The following is a 19,732-nucleotide window of genomic DNA, read 5'->3' on the forward strand; positions in this document are numbered from 1 at the left end:
ATCCAATCATGTGCAAGCAACAATGCTTTTTTATTTTCCTTGCATGTCCCCCTCAAAACTATACCGACTGTACTTCCAAGTGCACAGTGGATTTGACTCTAGTAAACCCCCAAAGACAGAACAGCAGCAGCAGGGGACTAATGGAGTTAGTACAGGGGGATTGCAAGATGCTCATAATAAGCCACATTTATGTTTTTCAAATGGTTACATTGCAAAGAAATACATATAATAATTTTTATTAAAAATACAAACCCGTATTAATCTGTGTCTTTTATATTACATAAAGTTCAACTTTAACGCATGGCTGAATGCAGTTGAACAAGAACTCCGGAAGGTCACAAACACTCTCTGACACAATAGACCTTTGTGTAAATGATTAGACTGCTAGTCAGGACTTGGTGACTTATATTACCTATAGTTATAGGGTAGTGAGATTTGCTAAGTCATTTTTGGCGTCAACAATCCACTGGTGAAGTATAGAACAGCCTTTTTTATATGTTTATAGCACAGAAATTTCCAAAATATGGAGGCACTAATGAAAAGCACTCTCAGGATTTACATCTGCTCTTATTTTCAAATGACTGAAGTTATTAAATATTAGTTATCACAGACTAGATATTACTACTGCTTCGGTTGTAGCATTAAAGGGTCAGTCCACCAAAAAGTCATATTTCAGTTATAAGTAGAGTCTGATGGGCTAGGTCAGCTGCTGGATTCTTGTTTCTGTAGATAGTTCTAGTGGCTGTGATACACCTACCTTGCTTCACAAGATGTTGCTTGGTCCATAACTTAAAACACATAAAAACATTTAGCAGGTCAAAAAGGCTCTATGGTGTTTATTTACGAAAGGCAAATCCACTTTGCACTACAAGTGCAAACTGCACTTGAAATTGCACTGAAAGTGTGCTTGGAAGTGCAGTCACTGTAACTGAGGGGTAGATCTGAAAGGAGGGGAAGCTCTGCTGATTTTATCATCCAATAATTTTTTTTTTCCTTGCATGCCCCCCTCAGATTTACAGTGACTGCACTGCTAAGTGCACTTTTAGTGCAATTTCAAGTGCACTTTGCACTTGTAGTGCAGAGTGGATTTGCCTTTAGTAAATAACCCCCTATGTCTTTAAGCTCAGTAATTCGTGTCCCCAAGAAACAGCGAGGCTGATATACTGAAGACACATGGGCTGTTCATTTTTCCCTTGGCTTAGAGAATGTTGTTAAAAAGAATACACAATTGTATTCAAGAAAATTAAAAACTGTGTATTTACTTGCACATGATTGGATGACGGAAGTCAGGAGAACTTCAGTCATTAAACTAAGGTAAAATTCCCTTGCAAATTAAACAACCTTTTTGCTTTTAGTAAATAAATCCAAATAAACTGCTAACTAGTTAGCATCTATGAAAAAATGAAACATTTTGGGTAGACTGGCCTAGTAAACCAGCTATTCTGTCTTCTCTAAATAAATGCACAGATACTGAATTTATTGCTCAAGACAGTTTATTCCAATGATTGCTTTGCTCTTCCCTATATAGGAATATGGCTTTAACTAAACTGTGTTAAAAAAAGGAGCCCTCTGGGTTTTTGAAGTGTTGAAATATTTGCAAAAAAACGAAGCACATTTGTTACATTAATGGTAAATGCAAGCACAAGCTTTCAGTACCTCTATGATACATTTGAACACAATTCCATTCCCTGCAGGGTAAACAGAATTTGGCAGACACTGGGGACAATTATAAATTTGAACAAGATAAACTCAGGAAATATCTACACTTTGTGCATTTTTCCCAAAACACAAAGTATTAAATAAAGCATAATCTTGTTTCTTTTGCTATGTTGCCAAAATGCATAATTGTATTAAGGTTCTATAGATGTTCCTCACTGTGCATTAGGTTTATGGATTCATGGTAGCGCAGAAAACAGCTATTCTGAACCAGCATGAAATGAAAAATAAAACAAAAAATGGAATGCATAAGGACATGTCTTAAAACTGTGCTTTCCAAAACCATTTTTAGATACCACCAAAGCAATATACACACTATAGTAGCAGAAAATTGCTGGATAAAACCTGACCCCCTGTCTTCCACAATGTTGGGTTGCATTCTTAAATGTATACTGTTGGGATGGTATCGTTGTTTCTACTGGTGAATTTGCCATTCCCTGTTTGATTATTATATTTATTTGGAGGCTCTGCAGGCAACAAAGCTGTTGTGATGAGTTATACTGTATATATATATATATATATATATATATATATATATATATATATATATATATATATATATATATATATAACCAAAACTTTTTCTAGCGTGAATGGGTTACTAAGTAATGTGTTTTTGCTGCCCATCTCTCCACTAGGTAGATCCAATATCTTTGTTTGTCCAGGTCACCACTGTCATTGGCTCGTAAAGTGATGGGAAATGTAAAATTTTACAATTGAACAATTCAACACCAGAACAGGAGGTGAGGGTAAATCTTTTAGTGGCTACACTTGTTCCAATTATGACTGTCTAAGAACAGAATTACCCTGCTATGGACCCCCAATTTCTCTCATTTCTGGGCCCCAGTTGTGCCTCTAAAGCACAAAATGCAACCTCTACTCATACCCTAGACATAGGCAGTACGTACGGTATATGAAACTGTCTAAATATTCAAAAATGTAGTATCCTACTTGCAGCTTGTAGAACTTTTACAGTTTTGTAATTATACAATCTAGTTACCAAAACTATTTTAGTCTGTGGTGATGCCATTTAGTGGAACCACTGGTTTTGTCTTTTCAGGACTAAAGTTGGTCATTAAAAGACTAATGTTGGATATAGAAGAATTGTGTTTAAAATCCTTAATTTCAGGAATGTTCTTCTGGTTTTGAATCATTAGTGAGTCTAACTGAAATTCATTTAATTTAATTTCAACCGCAGTGATGAGAAAAGTCGTAGGGGCAGAATGGGAAATTTTTCTTGAACAAGCACATATCTAACAGTAAATGTGATTTTTTTTATTCATGAAATTGCATTCATTTCAAAATAAAAATTTAAAAATAAAATACATTTTAAAGTACTTTTGAATGACATTTGTCAAGTTATTGAATGTTTCTGTTTCTGAACGTCCATTTGAAAAATCTACTAGTGTAAGACCAGCTGTAGCAGTAAGATATTTGCAATTTAGTTTTTAGGTCTACATACCTGCCTGGGACTTTTCAAAGTTGTCTCAAGTAGCAAGTTGAGTAACAAAGCTCTTGCTTGGCTTTACAGTAACTGCAGCAGGGAATAGGAATGGGAACATTGGCTGGTAGAAATTGCTACTAAAGTTCCACAGAAGTCAGTGGATAGTTAATCCCATTTGAATGCATCCATTTTTTGAAATTTGAATTGGAGTGGTCTAATATTTGTTTCCTTACCTGGATTCAGACTCACTTTAAGTTGACTTCTAAGGCAACCATCCCATAACTTCTGGATGCATACTATATCTAGATTTGTTATGCCACTAACATTAAACCTCACTTTGAACAATAATTGAATTTTTGAACTGAGTTTCTCAAACATGCCATATTCTCTTTGAAGTTAAAGTGCAAGATTGATGTTTTTTTTTATCATACTGGAATAAACAGTGCATACATGATACAAACAACAGAAACAGAAACAAATGAATTTGCTCATTTTTTTCATTACTATGTTTATGCATAGTAAAAAAGATGTCATATCTCTTGTGACATAAAATTGTAATATCGAATTCACAACTCAAAGATCTTGGGCAGTGTTGATTGCTTTCAGATTTGTCCCCAACAGAACCTCCAGCGTAGAGTTGTTGTTGAATCATATATACTTGTGTGCATAACAAAAAACGGAATACAACACAAACTTTACAGGACAGCAAGTAATGGCTATGGCTTTATCTCCTACAGAAGCCCTGGGGCCTCAGCGATTGGTCACTGCTGGCTGGCTCCCAGCCACGTGACATGGGCAGCTTGGTATCACTGTGAAACAGAAGCATGCATGTATGAAACATATACTCTTTACTGAAAGTCATAGGATATGATAGTCAAAACACACAGGAAACATAAGCGGCAACATAGAACATCTTCATGTACATACAGACTGGACACACACATATATATAAACACACAGAACTGTACATAAATGTACGCAAGGACCACTCACAGTATCCCAGCTTATAATTAATATTGTTATCACGTCTAAAAAAACACTATATATATATATATATATATATATATATATATATATATATATATATATATATATATATATATATATATGTATATATATATTATCATACTTTTAAAATATAGTAGTAGTTTAAAATAGTGTCCATTTAAGTATGTAGTTTAACAGCCCTTGCCTTTTTTTTTATTTACGTTGTCAGTGAAAATTCAGTATTTTACCAATGCAATATTAAGCTACTATAGTAATTATACACATTCAATTATGTACATAGCAATGTGTAAAGAATATAATCTGTAATAATGTACTGTTTTGATGATATTTACTAACTGCAATACACATATAATGGTGAGGCAGTAATATTAGATTTTCAAAACAATTAAGTCAGCCTGTAGTGTTTGCATTAAAACAGAAACCCCAACCCTCTTGGTTTTCTCTTACAATCTAAAGTTTTGGCTATACCCTCAAATATATATATATATATATATATATATATATATATATATATATATATATATATATATATATATATACTGTATAGAGAGCTATATAACTGTATCTATCAAATATATCTATCTATCAATATATATATATATATATATATATATATATATATATATATAGGACTATATATATGTATTACATTTAATTGGTAATATGTATTATTTTTTTTTGGTCCCGAAACACTATCAAACTGACACTTTACAGAGCAATACCTTATCTAGAACTTGGTCGTAGGAGAATGAATGTATGGATCTTTGACTTCAGGTCAATTGAGGTCCAATCTCTGGAATGTTATAGTATTCACATGGCAGTTTCTTGGCATAACTTGCTATTCTAGCCATTGTTTCTAAAAAATACAAAAGTACTTTACATAATTAAGAATAAATAAATACCCTAGTTATTATTTGATTATTTTAGTTTTTGCCAAACAGCAGTCACCTGATGAGCTACTGCAATCTTACTATATATATATATACTGCCCCTGAAAGCTCTAAAAAAAGTAAGCTGTACACTGGTCCCTCAATTGAAGCTAGCTCTTTACAACTGCCAATGTATTGCATAATGCACTGGCTGGAGAGGCAAACTATTCTGCTGGATAGGGCTGTTGCTTAAAATAAAAACATAAAAATGTAAAGGCAGTATATTTTCTCATTGGGCCACACAAATGTACAAAATCCAAATATCAGCTATTTCTTTATCAGGGTCTGCAGTTTGGTCCTTGTAAAATTACTTTGTCCCAGGGAGACAACATGTTTAACTACTGAAGACGGTAGACTTCAACACAGACATTGATAAACATATAAAGAGATAAATCACTTTGGTTTGATAAAAAACTATCATAAATTAAAGAAAGATTGGCTGAAAACAGATGCATACATGCCTATATATATATATATATATATACACACACCAGCTCTAATCTGGTCATTGTCTTATGATTGTAAACAGTAACTATGGTGATAGGCACAGGACTAAGACAGACAGTGCTTTCAATTTAAAAAAAAGGCATCAAACACTTGTAATTTCCTAAGCATGCAGTCAGCATTACTAGAGTCGTAGAAATCCTTACAAGAAGTCTTGGTCCAAGTCAGAGCCCATAGATGGAGAAGGTCTATTCTACCACCCTGGACTCCTTTGTCATACTTCCCCTTGAAGAAAATTGTTAAGAGACCTGCAGCTTGTATTGGGACCCATCTAAAACTAGAAGATGCTTGTCTCTCTGTTCCCAGGAAGGAAAACGGCTTATATTTCAGAACATATGAAGCCCGGATGTTATCTACTGCAGGTCCCATAAGCAATGAAACAATAAGGGGTGGTAAAAAGCAGAAAAAAACACAAAGTAAAATGTACAGAACACATGGAAACAAACCAGGGTTTCTTCACATGCATCCCATTACATATTCCAAGCTCCCAGATGTCACAAAGTGTGTGACAAAATTCACAAAATGGATGTTAAATCTGCATATGAGCTTTGCCACTCTGCATCCTAGCACCCTTATGGGAAAGGAACTAAATATTTACAAATGATAACATTCCAAGGATTATTATGAGGGTTAAAATTACAGATGAACAATGGCGAGTTGGAACCTTCCAGGTTTTTCATCTAACAGACCCATATAGGGTCTTATGCGTTATGTGTTATTCTGTTAGAAGATCTGCTCAAGAGTGAGCACATTTTGATTACTGCTTCAGAACTAGCCGACGTTGTCAAATCTGTCACTGTTTAGGCCAGCATTTCTGAGCAGCAGTGAGCTTTGTCCATTTGATATGATGTATGGCATATAAAGACCAATGTCCAAAATCGTAAAAGAGAAGAAGTGTTTTGTGTCCTTGCGTTCACAGATATGTAAGTCTGTGTGAGTTTGTGGTTGCAAATTTGCATGTATTTTTTTATGTTTGTTGTTACAGATCATGTGGCTAGAGAAATGCTTGCTTTATCTTGTGTGCTTATTTGTTTCTCTTGTCATTAAGGATTTCATTGCTGGTCCCTTTTTTGTAGCTGAAAATAAGTTTGGCTAAGGAAGAGGTCCGTTTGGCTTGCTATGGTTACTTTTTGAACATGTCCTGAAGAGGACCTGGGAGGTACTTGAGTACGGTGTCCAAAATGCTCTCTTCTTCCTCCTCATCATCATCCCCACATCCTGCAGGGATGGCTTTCTTTGGACGGGTCAAACTGCCCTCACAAGGTTGCTCCATGGCTGCTTTCTCTTCAGCTTCTTTCTCTTCCTTCTTTTTTAATCCATACTGCAAAGCAAAAAGAGAATGTGTCAAGAATGTTGCAGAATTCTATGAAACTGATTATGTACTAACAAAGGCTACATATGAAGTAATTATTTCCTTATAGTGAAGCGCTGTATGACATTTACATATATTATATAAAAAAAAAAACCCTAATAAAAAAACGTAATAATCAACTTATATGTTTAAAAAAGAATAATTGATATCCCAGTGAAACCAGTCCATATGTCTAGAATATCTATTATTGAAAAAAAATGTTCATTTATCAGTGTATAAAACAATCCACCACTGTGCTTATCTGTCCTGAGATCAATACTATGTGTATGTCCTTCACCAGCCAAATTGCCTGCTCACCTCACAGATGAGTGAGCATTGATGGGCAGCAGTGATGGGCATTGATGGCACGGACTGGCCTACCGGGATAGCAGGAAATTTCCCAGTAGGCTGGCTGCCCTGGGGCTGCTGTCAGCTACGAGCTGTGAACAGGAGGCGATGCTGGCTGAGGAAATTATCTCTGGTAGTGGAGTACAATGGAGGACCTCCTCCCTTCCATCCACAGCCAATCAGCAAGCAGTGTAGCCCTCTCCCTCTCCAGACCGCTCACAAAATATATCTTATTATGGAGTTTTTTTTAGCAATGCTCTAGCAGCAAGCCAGTATTGGATGATGTGAGAATTTCTCAATCAGGCTTCAGGAGGTGCATACATGGCCTACACACATAGCTATGGTCAAAGCTGCACAGTTTGTTTTAATCTACAGGCATCCCTTACCTGCAATGGCAGTTCTTTGGTTAGGGTGGACTATGCCTTTAAGTCAGGCAATGAAATACATTACAATCCAGCATCAGTATTTGTGGGCATGTACAAGTGCCTTGGCAAAGTTATCCATGGGGGGCTCTTAATGACAGTTCTGCAAGGACTTAATGAATCAGTAATAAAAAAAAGTATAAAAAAGCCATGTTTTACCTGGGAGGAAGACTTACTGCCTGATTGATAGTTGTCATATTTTATTTTGTTTATCATAACTAAAAAATAATATACCCATGTAATTTTTTTGAAGAATTAACAAATTATTCTACAAATCACAGATCAAGGATTAAATGCAATACATTCTGTACATACATAGATTTTTTTTTTTTTTATGATTTTTTTTTTATGGGGGAGAACCACAGGAACACACTACTATCCATTTGGGAAGAAGCCACTGATAGCTTACAGCCTGCGGGTTGAGGAAGATAATCCACGCATACATCAACACATGCTTAGGTGGAAACTGTTGCAAGGTGACAATGGTAACCACTGAGTCAGTATGTGCCCTCAACAAATACAGTGCCTTGAAAAAGTATTCATACCCCTGGACATTTTCCACATTTTGTCATGTTACAACCAAAAACGCAAATGTATTTTATTGGGATTTTATATCATAGACCAATACAAAGTGGCACATAACTATGAAGTGAAAGGAAAATGATAAATGGTTTTCATTTTTTTTTCAAATATGTGAAAAGTATGGCGTGCATTTGTATTCAGCCACCCTAAGTTAAAGTGGTTCTGCACCTAAAAAAAAAATATTAAAAGCCAGCAGCTACTAATATTGCAGCTTCTGACTTTTAATAAAATCACACTTACCTGTCCCAGGGTCCAGCGATGTCGGCGGCAGATGACAAGCGATCGATCGTCTCGCTGCTGCCCCCGCCGCCATCCTCTGTCAGGGAATCGGGAAATGAAGCATTGCGGCTTCACTGCCCGGTTCCCTACTGCGCATGTACGAGTGGCGCTGCGCATCTCTTCTGGTCCCCCGCTGTGTCCTGGGAACTGTGTGTTTCCCACAACACAACGGGGGGGGCGTCTGCGGGGGTCTGCGGCAGTCTGCCCGGAAGTTGGTGCAGATACCTGGATTATCCAGGTAACTGCACCCCCCTCCCCCCTGAAAGGTGCCGATTGTGGCACCGGAGGGGGGGGAGGGATCAGATTAGCGGAACTTCCCCTTTAGGGTGAAGAACCGCTTTAATACATTATAGAACCACCTTTTGCTGCAATTACAGCTGCAAGTCTTTTTGGGGGATGTCTCTACCAGCTTTGCACATCCGGAGAGTTACATTGTTGTCCATTCTTCTTTGCAAAATAGCTCAAGCTCTGTCAGATTGGATGGAGAGAGTCTGTAAACAGCAATTTTCAAGTCTTGCCACAGATTCTCAAATGGATTTAGGTCTGAACTTGGACTGGGCCATTCTAACACATAATAAGCTTTGATAGATACCATTCCATTGTAGCTCTGGCTGTATGTTTAGGGTTAATGTCCTGCTGGAAGTAGAACCTCCACCCCAGTCTCAAGTCTTTTGCAGACTCTAATGCCGCGTACACACGTAGCGGACTATCCGGCGGACTTCCCGCCAGACTGTCCGCTGGACTTTCCAAACGGGCTACTTGCGCACACACGGCACTTTTTCAGCGGACTAATATGGCGTACTAAGTCCGCTGGACTATCCGCCGTACTTTTGAAATGAACGCACTCGCCCACACACACGGAGGAAAGTCCGCTCGTTTTGAGCGCGTCTCCAGGTAGGTGGGGCCAGCGAAGGAGACGTCGCTGGCCCCGCCACCTGGTATGGACTTAAAGGGGAACCCCAATGCCGAAAAAAACGGCGTGGGGGTCCCCCCCAGGTCCACATCAGACCCTTGTCCAAGCACGCTACCTGGCCGGCCAGGAAAGGGGGGGGCGCGCGGCCCCCCCACCCCAAAGCACCTTGTCCCCATGTTGATGAGGACAAGGGCCTCTTCCCAACAACCCTGGCCGTTGGTTGTCGGGGTTTGCAGGCGGGGGGCTTATCGGAATCCGGGAGCTCCCTTTAATAATGGGGCCCCCGGATACCGGCCCCCCACCCTATGTGAATGAGTATGGGGTACAATGTACCCCTGCCCATTCACCTGTAAAAAAAAGTTAAAAAAAACACAACACACAAGAGTTAAAATAGTTTATTGCACAGCTCCGGGGGTCTTCCGTCTTCGGGGGTCTTCTCGCCGGACACCTCCACTATCTTCTTCTAGCTCTTTTGCTAGCGGAGGAGCCCGGCTTTCTTCTTCGCCGCCGCCCTCTTCTTCCGACTTCGGGGGTCTTGCCCCCCTCTTTGGTTCTTCTTGCCGGGCCACCGCGCTTTCTTCTAGCTCTTTTACAGGCGGTGGCCCAGTCTTCTGTCGCCGCTGTCGCCTCCTGTTCTTCTGTTCTTCTCTTCAGATGTTGCCTCGTCACTCTCTCTGCTCACAATGACGGGGACAAGGCGCGCGGCGACTTATATAGGGACATCGCCGGATGATGTCGTCGCCCATTATGATGTCACAGCCCCAGCGTCCTCTGGGACTGTGACACCATAATGGGCGGGGACATCATCTGGTGATGTCCCTATATAAGTCGCCGCGCATCGCGTCCGTACCATTGTGAGCAGAGGATACGACGAGGCAACATCTGAAGAGAAGAAGAGAAGAACAGAAGACGGCAAAAGCGGCGACAGAAGACCGGCCTGTAAAAGAGCTAGAAGAAGGCGCGGTGGCCCGGCAAGAAGAACCGAAGAGGGGACAAGACCCCCGAAGTCGGAAGAAGAGGGCGGCGGCGAGGATGAAAGCCGGGCTCCTCCGCTAGCAAGAGAACTAGAAGAAGATAGCGGAGGAGTCCGGCGAGAAGACCCCCGAAGACAGAAGACCCCCGGAGCTGTGCAATAAACTATTTTAACCCTTGTGTGTTGTGTTTTTTTATACTTTTTTTTACAGGTGAATGGGTAGGGGTACCCCATACTCATTCACATAGGGTGGGGGGCCGGTATCCAGGGGCCCCCTTATTAAAGGGGGCTCCCGGATTCCGATAAGCCCCCCGCCTGCAGACCCCGACAATCAACAGCCAGGGTTGTCGGGAAGAGGCCCTTGTCCTCATCAACATGGGAACAAGGTGCTTTGGGGTGGGGGGGCCGCGTGGCCCCCCCTTCCCCAAGGCACCCCCCATGTTGAGGGCACGCGGCCTGGTACGGCTCAGGAGAGGGGCCGTCCGCTCGTCCCCCCCTTTCCTGGCCGGCCGGGTAGCGTGCTTGGACAAGGGTCTGATGTGGACCTGGGGGGGACCCCCACGCCGATTTTTTCGATGTTGGGGTTCCCCTTTAAGTCCATACCAGGTGACGGGGCCAGTGACGCCTCCTTCGCTGGCCCCGTCTACCTGGAGACGTGCTCAAAATGAGCGGACTTTTCACCGCGCGGGAAAAGTCCGCTCATTTCAAAAGTACGGCGGACTGGCATACCAACGGCCGGATTGTCCGCCGAAATGTGAGTCCGGCGGGAAGATTGGAGTTCAAAAATACTTTCTAAGTCCGCCGTACTTTCGGGTAAAAAAAGTCCGCCGGAGCCTACACATGGGGGGATTGTCCGGCGGACTTGAGTTTGCTGGACTTTTCCACCCGATTGCTTGATCGTCTGTACGCGGAATAACAGGTTTTCTTCTAAGATTTCCCGGTTTTTAATTCTATTCATCTTGCCATTAACTCTGACCAGCTTCCCTGTCCCTGCTGAAGAAAAGCAACCCCACAAAATAATGCCCCCACCATCATTTTTCACAGTGGGCATGGTGTGTTTAGGGTGATGTGCATTGTTAGATTTCCACCACACATAGCATTTTGCTTTTATGCCAAAAAGTTAAATTGTGGTCTCATCTGACCAGAGCACCTTCTTCCACATGTTTGCTGTGTCCCCCACATGGCTTCATGCAAACTGCAAACAGGACTTCTTATTTTTATTTTTTATATATATTTCATTGAGTTTTTCAATATAACAAGGTATGAATAACAAGGTTACAGAATCAAGGATTCAAGGTTTTTCAACATGTCAAAAATACAGAGTACATGTACAGTGTATACATTGAACTTCAACTTATTTTACTCAGTTGATGATAGTGGAGGTATATGTTTCAAGAGGGATACATGCGACTGTGTAAGGAACAAATTCTTCGTGGGCAAGTGCCCCTTTTAATCAAAGCTTCTATGGTGTATCTGTGGTTTTGTAAACCGGTGGGACATTGCATGTGTTGGAGAGACAAACCAAAACGGACCATCCCATCACCCCTTCACCACCGTTGGGAACTATCTGTGAGCGGGTGGGGGTCGTTGGGATGCATATAGTTGTTAGCTCAGATGTGGTTCATCTGTTGTCAGGTGTTAGCCTCTATGTGTTAAATTAATACTGATATCTAGGTAGTTGCTGTTAGGATTTGTGCAAGTTTTGTCATTGTATTATCCCATATAGGATAGGTGATGGGGTTTGCAAACCAGGTAGTCCATTGTTATATATCTGGCTACCCACTGTTGGTGGGTAAAAGGGGGAGGGGGAAAGGGATAGGAGTGACGGATTATTTATATGTCTCGAGTGGGTTCTAACTAGTCTCCCTCTGGTGAAAATGCAGGTATTTGAGTGGGGAATGTGTCTGTGAAGTTTCTATAATGTATCCAGCAGGCCCAAGTGTTTTGAAATTTTGAAATTTAGTGGGAGTTTCTTTTGCTTGGTGGATACATTTTTCCATTCAAGGGAAGGGAGGTGTGGTGAAGCAAGTATTCTGCTGGGGTGAACTCTGGAGTATATGTTGTGATTTGGGGGGATCAAGTCATGAATTTCCTTCCAGAATGCTTGGATCAGCGGACATTTCCACCAGATATGAAGTAATGATCCTTGAGCGGAGTTACATCTCCAGCAGAGTGGGGAGACACTGGGTAAAAATCTGTGTATTTTATCAGGTGTCCTATACCATCTGGAGTATATTTTATATTTGTTTTCTTGTGCCAAAATGTTGATGGTCCCTTTGTGTGTGTGTGTTCATGTATGTTGTTCCACTCTTCTTTTGAGGGGTCAGTGGCTAGCTCTGTCTCCCATTGTTGGTTTGTTTTGGCGTTTGGGTTATTTTCAGAAAACAGTAGTGCATACAGTGCTGATATTAGGTGTCTTTGGGGTTCCGTACTGGTACAGATGTGTTCAAAGGGGGATAGGTCTCTATGCCAATGGGCGATAGGTGGGGTGTGCTGAAGAAAGTGTCTGATTTGAAGATATTTGAAAAAGGGTATGTTAATTTTCAGGAGGGCAGAGTGTAATGCTGGGTAAGTGAGGAGCTCCTCATTATGAAAGAATTGATGGGCTCTGATCTGTGGACTAGTGGTGGAGTCTGGCGTACTATGTCCAAGAAGGCCCGGTAGGAAGTCAGGATTTTGGGTTAGTGGGGTCATGGGCCCAGGGGGTGGACTTATATTGAGTGTTTTGCATGCTAATTTAAAGCTAATCAGTGTGGGACCTATTAATGGGTGGGTAGAACATTCTTTTGGTAAAGAGTTTTGGGTTATCCAGGGAAGGTGCGATATTGGTATTTGAGCAAAGGCGTTTTCAATATGGATCCAATCTTTGCTCTGTGAATGTATATGGCAATCCACAATTCTTATGATTTGGCGCGCCCAGTAATACTTGTGAATATCTGGGAGGCCTATTCCACCTTTCCGTTTGGGTATGGTCAATGTGTTCATTTTGGAGCAAACGAGTGGGAAGTCCCAGTGCCGATAGCGTTGCTGTCATATAGTCCCAGGCCATTCTGTCGAATGCCTTCTCTGCATCCAGAGATAGAAAAAATCCTGGGGATGAGGTTATTGTCAGCCAATGGGGTATGTTTATGGATTTTGTGGTGTTAACCCTGGCCTCCCTGCCCGGGATAAAGCCAACAGGACTTCTTATGACTTTCTTTCAACAATGGCTTTCTTCTTGCCAGATTTGTGGAGTGCACAACTAATAGTTGTCCTGTGAACAGATTCTCCCACCTGGACTATTGATCTCTGCAGCTCCTCCAGAATTACCATGGGCCTCTTGGCTGCTTCTCTGATTAGTGCTCCCCTTGCCCAGCCTGTCAGTTTAGGTAAACGGTCATGTCTTGGTAGGTTTTCAGTTGTACTATACTCTTTTATACTTTTGGGATGATGTATTGAACAGTGCTCCGTGAGATGTTCAAAGCTTGGGATATTTATTTATAACCTAACCCTGCTTTAAACTTTTCCCCAACTTTATCCCTGACCTGTTTCGTTGGCCATCATGTTGCTGTTTGCTCACTAAGGTTCTTTAACAAACCTCTGAGAGCTTCACAGAACAGCTGTGTTTATACTGAGATTAAATTCCACACAGGTGGACTCTATTTACTATCTAGGTGACTTCTGAATGCAATTGGTTCCACTAGATTTTAATTAGGGATATCAGAGTAAAGGGGGCTGAATACAAATGCACGTCACACTTTTCACATATGTATTTGTAAAGAATGTTGAAAGCCATTTATCATTTTCCTTCCACTTCTGAATTATGTGCCACTTTGTGTTGCTCTAACACATAAATTCCAGTAAAATACATTTTTGGTTATATTTTTGGTTATAACATAAAAAAAATTGAAATACTTTTTCAAGGCACTGTACGTGCAAATGTAACATTGGGCCTTACACTTAGGGTCATTTTTTTTATTCCTATGAAACTAAGAATAAAACCTTGTCTCAATATGCTATCTTCACTCCACAGCTTACCATCAATTTCTATTGATAGTAACACCAGAGAAAAATACCTTTTCATTCCATCATCTAAAGATTTTACAGTAAAGAAAACATCCCACACAGGTCTAAAACCTGGAACCATACATCAAAAAGCTAGCAGGAAATGGAATTTCTACCTACACAACACCAGAAAAGAGAATCATTTTGTCTCTATTTTGGGGGAAAAAGGAAGTTTAATTTTTCTGAAATGGAAAAATCTGAAAAGGTCTATTTATTTTTTTTCATTATCACCCACATTGCCTGACAGGATATTAAAGATCCATGTCCTTCTGCCCACCTTATGATTAGATGAAACATTTTCAGTAGGAATGAGGCTCCCAGTCAGAGATGATAGAGATAGCGCAAGGTTTTCTAATATTAGGTGATGGTTTGATAACATTGAACTTTCTTAAACCTCTTCAGTAACAACATACAGTTGATCTCACAAGGTCACAGACGACAGCATGAAATCTATGGCTTACATTTAGTTTATTTAACCTGAAGCCTGTCAAATTATAACCATCATTGCTGGGCGTAATGAAATGGCTACTTTGGTACATAGAAATAAATTATAAAAAAGTTTTTTTTTTTCTACTGAGGTAATTATTTTATTATGACACTGGTCTTATCTGATTTGGCTTTATGTTGCTGACAGTGTTGGCAGGTACTCCAGGCAGGCAATCAGATAGGCAATGAAAGATTTCAGACTGGAAGAAAGCATGCAGAACTGAGGAAGAATAAGCTTGCAACTCAAGCATGCCATAATTGTGTCACTTACTTTCTGATAAACAGACTTTAAGCAATATAAACCTCTACATAAACCCTAGCATGTACACAAACTACGCATTCATTTTTCCCATAAGTACATACATTTAAAACAAACCTAGAGATGCAAACCTAAGGTAAGGAACACATATTTAGCTCTCATGCTCTCCTCTGCCATATACTTAAAATAAACTTTTTGTAATTTAGTAAGCCTGCATAAATACATTTCTTAGATATCACTATATTATAGTAGAATCTCTCAGCCTTTTAAACATGGAGCTATCAAAAGCCCCATACGCACGGATCAAGCAACATCGAATCAAATATCGGGCAACACAAGCTGGTTCTATAGAAACTGGAGGATATTCGGCCCATGTGTACTGCAGCCGGTCATGGCTTCGATTGATGGGACATGACCGATCAGCTTCCAATCAGTGCTTTCACCCAATGCCTGAGAGCGCTGACTGGAGTGTTCTGGCGGAGGGGTGGTTCACCTGTCAGAACACAATAGCACAGCAGGGGAGATTGATGTACTAACATCGCATGGTGAGTACGGCGGCACCTCTGGAGCAGTCAGGTTTTTTCATTCAGCCCTGCTGGGTAGAAAAAATATGAATAGTGCGTACAGGCATACCCCACTTTTAAGTACACAATGGGGTTTATTTACTAAAGCTGGAAAGTGGAAAATCAGGCTCCTTTTGCATAGAATCCAATGAGCTTCTAACCTTGGCTTGTTCAATTAAGCTTTGGTAATAAAACCTGGAAGCTGATTGGTTTCTATGCAGCAGTGGGCCTGATTTTGCACTTTCCAGCTTTAGTAAATAAATCCCATTGAGTACTTAAAAGTGGGGTATGCCTGTACAAGGCTTTAGAGAACTCCTGCTAATAATTATATATACAGCCCACAGTGTATTAGCATGAACAGTAAGTTGATATACAAGAATAAGTAAAATAATTGTATTTTATTACAATTTTTTAATAATATATTTTTTAATTTAATATAATTGTTTCTATTTTTAATTGTAATATATTTAAAAATTTCATTTTATGTCCGGTGTTTTTCTAAAAGCACACCAAAAGTCCTGTATATGGGAGTTTTGGTGCACTTTCAGAACTCAATTTTCATTGTCTGAGTTTCTTTTCTGGATGTTATATTAAAATAAAGAAAACAATTATTAAAAATTGTTATATATTACATATACATGATATTACATCTGTTACTTATACGTGTATATAAACTTATAGTGCATGCTAATGTACTATGGGCTGTAGATATAATAACTATTAGCAGGGGTTCCCAGAGACAGTTCCGTTTTAGTAGATATAATAATTATTAGCAGGGGTTCCCTGAGACAGTTCCATGTTTAAAAGGCAGATGAAGGTTTTACTATAGTATTTTGATACGTAAGACATGTATTCATGCAGGCTTGAAAGGTTACAAAGAGTTTACTTAAAGTATATTTGACATAATCCTTCAACAGCCTTACTTTTGTTTTTTTGTCAGTCCCTGGACACCATAAAGAAGACATTCTATTCCTCATAGCAGGAACTCCAAACATCTCAGCTTTGTTCACTTGCTCACATACTGTGGTTATGCTAACACTTTCCTTACATCAGAAAAATCGATTCTTATTTCAGAGATTACAGTATGTTGATTGTAAATGAAACATTTTTTTTGATGGTGCTAGGGCTAAAAAAAAAAAATACAAAAAAAAAAAATGTTTATTTTTTTCAGTCAGCCAAAGCTGAAGGCAGGCAGCTAGCTACTGTTGAGATCTCTTTTGAATAATCCATAATATTGGATAATTTTCATATATTAAAAATGTATTTTCAGAACAAAGTAAAAACAGACCTAAAACATCACTTTAACAACAACAACATAAAACTAAATAAAATAAAACTGATTCAACACCTATAAATATATGTCAGTACATATACAGCCAGTCTGCGATAAAGGTAAACCCATTCCAATTTCATCCATGTTGCTATTTTCTGCTATTTAGATATTTATGCTGCTTATTGGTAAGACTGAAATAGTTAAATAAAAGAATAATTACAGCAGAATGCTGAATATGTCAGCCATAGGTTAAAGGAGAATGTTTGCAGTTAGAATGATGCAATTTCCTTGACAACTCTGTAGACTGAAAAAGAAAGCTTTCAAAACAAATCTGATTTGTTTTTGCTAGCAGGCATGATACCAACCCAGAGAGAGAGGTCTTATATGTTCAATCAATTGTATTGAGTAATGAATGGTATCACGTTAAAGAACAATTCCAGGCAACCAGTGAATGAAATCAATGAGCTAGTAATGAAGTAAACACCACAGCTGTGCTAAAATCAAGTTTGTCATTCAGTTTGCCTAAAGCTGGAAATTACTGATTCCTATAGCAAAGGCTGAAATTTGATTAGTGGATGGCCCAGTTGGCATAACTTTGCCTGACTTCCTTTGATTGAAAAAGCAAAGAAGCTATGTGGAAAAAGGGTTGGCTGATCAATGGTCATATCCAATAAGATGCTGGGCCTGTTTGGGTATTACAAAAACCACAACGGGGGATTCATTAATCCGCACTGTTTACCATAGATGGAGGAGTCTCTTAGGTTTTTTTTGCCCAGCCCACAGGCTAAACAAAAAAAGGTGTATGGCTTAGTATAGTCTGAATTATCTGTAATCCACTCCAACATGATTTTACAGACTAGCTAACAGGGTCAGCAGGAGGACAGTAGGGGTGTTCTTTCTGATGCCTGTGCCGTGTAGTTTTCTCTCTTTCTGCTTCCTCTACCACCAACCGGTGGCTGTGGGAAACTGCTTAGTACTAGCATTTCTTTACTGTCTATAAGAGGCAGCAAAGAGCCTGCAGAGAAGCTCCAACATGGCCAGCTGGTGGGATCCAGGACAACCAGACTACAGAGAAAAGGAAGTGAAGTGAGCTGAGTTGGTGCACTTCTGCAATGCATGGGTTATATGTTGGCTGAGCAGAGAGGTTTATACTCGTAACGTAATGAGATCAGAGACAGAAGGCAAATAACATATTCATAAAGAAGTCAACATTGGCCACCCCTGGATTTTTTAGAACATAGGTGGCCTTTAACTTCAAACTTTCTGCTTACCGTAGAAATAAAAGTGCTGCCTGCTGCCATATGGCATATGGTCATAGAGTGGAAGGGCTCTGGAGTTAATGAATTATTAAGTGGATAAATGCAGCGCACAGCCTGCTAACTCCTTACACCACACTGAACATTATGATAAGAGTGGATGCATCAGCACAAATAAACAAAGCAAAAGGGACACAAGGTGAAGTGAGAGAGAGATGGGCAGAGCTGTCACGCCATTTCCTTCATCCTAGACTTAATGTGCATGAACAGTACAGCACAAAGTGTAGATGAACGTATGCATGTGGCGGAAAATAGGACACACCAACTAATAAGCATAGTGTATAGCAATGCTACTCTATTATTTCTGACACCCAGACACAATGTGTCTGAAGTTTCGCTTCAGCGCCCTGATTCTGATCTTTCTCTTGGAGATCAGACCCCTTTATTTTGCACACTGATGACTTTTAAAGATAGAGTCTGATGCATTGCATGCCGTCTGCATCCTCATCGCACATAACAGTTCTAATCTAATTTCAAGTCAGCAGTGAGCATCTCCTGTGACAGAAATCATTTAAAAAGATAACTAGTACAGAAAATCTAGGAGTGACTTAGCATTTATTTATCTATAGAATTATTTCATTTATTCCAGTCTTGTACAGAGAACACAATATTGACACTGCTTTCTGAGAAGTATCGACACCAGCAAATATAACACAATTACTGATCATTGCATATATGGTACTGTATATATATATATATATATATATATATATATATATATATATATATATATATATATATATACAGTGTTACAGTGTCTTACAAAAGTGAGTACACCCCTCACATTTTTGTATAATATTTTATTATATCTTTTCATGTGACAACACTGAAGAAATGACACTTTGCTACAATGTAAAGTCGTGAGTGTACAGCTTGTATAACAGTGTCAATTTGCTGCTCCCTCAAAATAACTCAGCCCAAAGCAATTCTGTTTAAACCACTGGCAACAAAAGTGAGTACACCTCTAAGTGAAAATGTCCATATTGGGCCCACCATTATTCTCCAGCGCTGTCTTAACCCTCTTGGGGATGGAGTTCACCAGAGCTTCACAGGTTGCCACTGGAGTCCTCTTCCATTCCTACATGACGACATCACAGAGCTGGTGGACGTTAGAAACCTTGCGCTCTTCCACTTTCTGTTTGAGGATACCCCACAGATGGGGTTTAGAATCTGTGGGGTATCCTCAAATGGAAGTTGGGGGAGGATAGCCCGCAGATGCTCATCACCTTTAACCTCAGCTTCTTTAGCAAGGCAGTGGTCGTCTTGGAGGTGTGTTTGGGGTCATTATCATGTTGGAATACTGCCCTGTGGCCAAGTCTCTG

At 39.8% G+C, this 19,732-nt stretch overlaps 1 protein-coding gene across 2 annotated transcripts in view; it reads right to left on the reverse strand.

Annotated features, from left to right (window-relative positions):
- Positions 1–3,556: 3,556 nt before the first annotated feature.
- Positions 3,557–19,732, reverse strand: part of CPLX2 (complexin 2) — a 306,204-nt gene continuing 290,028 nt past the window's right edge. For both annotated transcript variants that reach the window (XM_077472613.1, XM_077472612.1), the window contains exon 4: positions 3,557–6,922. In XM_077472613.1, coding sequence (XP_077328739.1) covers positions 6,725–6,922 — 198 coding nt within the window. In that variant the 3' untranslated portion in view covers positions 3,557–6,724. The remainder of the gene's footprint in view (positions 6,923–19,732) is intronic.

The sequence above is a fragment of the Lithobates pipiens genome, unplaced genomic scaffold (genome assembly GCF_037356315.1).
Source record: "Lithobates pipiens isolate NorthernLeopardFrog02 unplaced genomic scaffold, aLitPip1_a1.2 Scaffold_8, whole genome shotgun sequence".
NCBI lineage: Eukaryota > Metazoa > Chordata > Amphibia > Anura > Ranidae > Lithobates > Lithobates pipiens.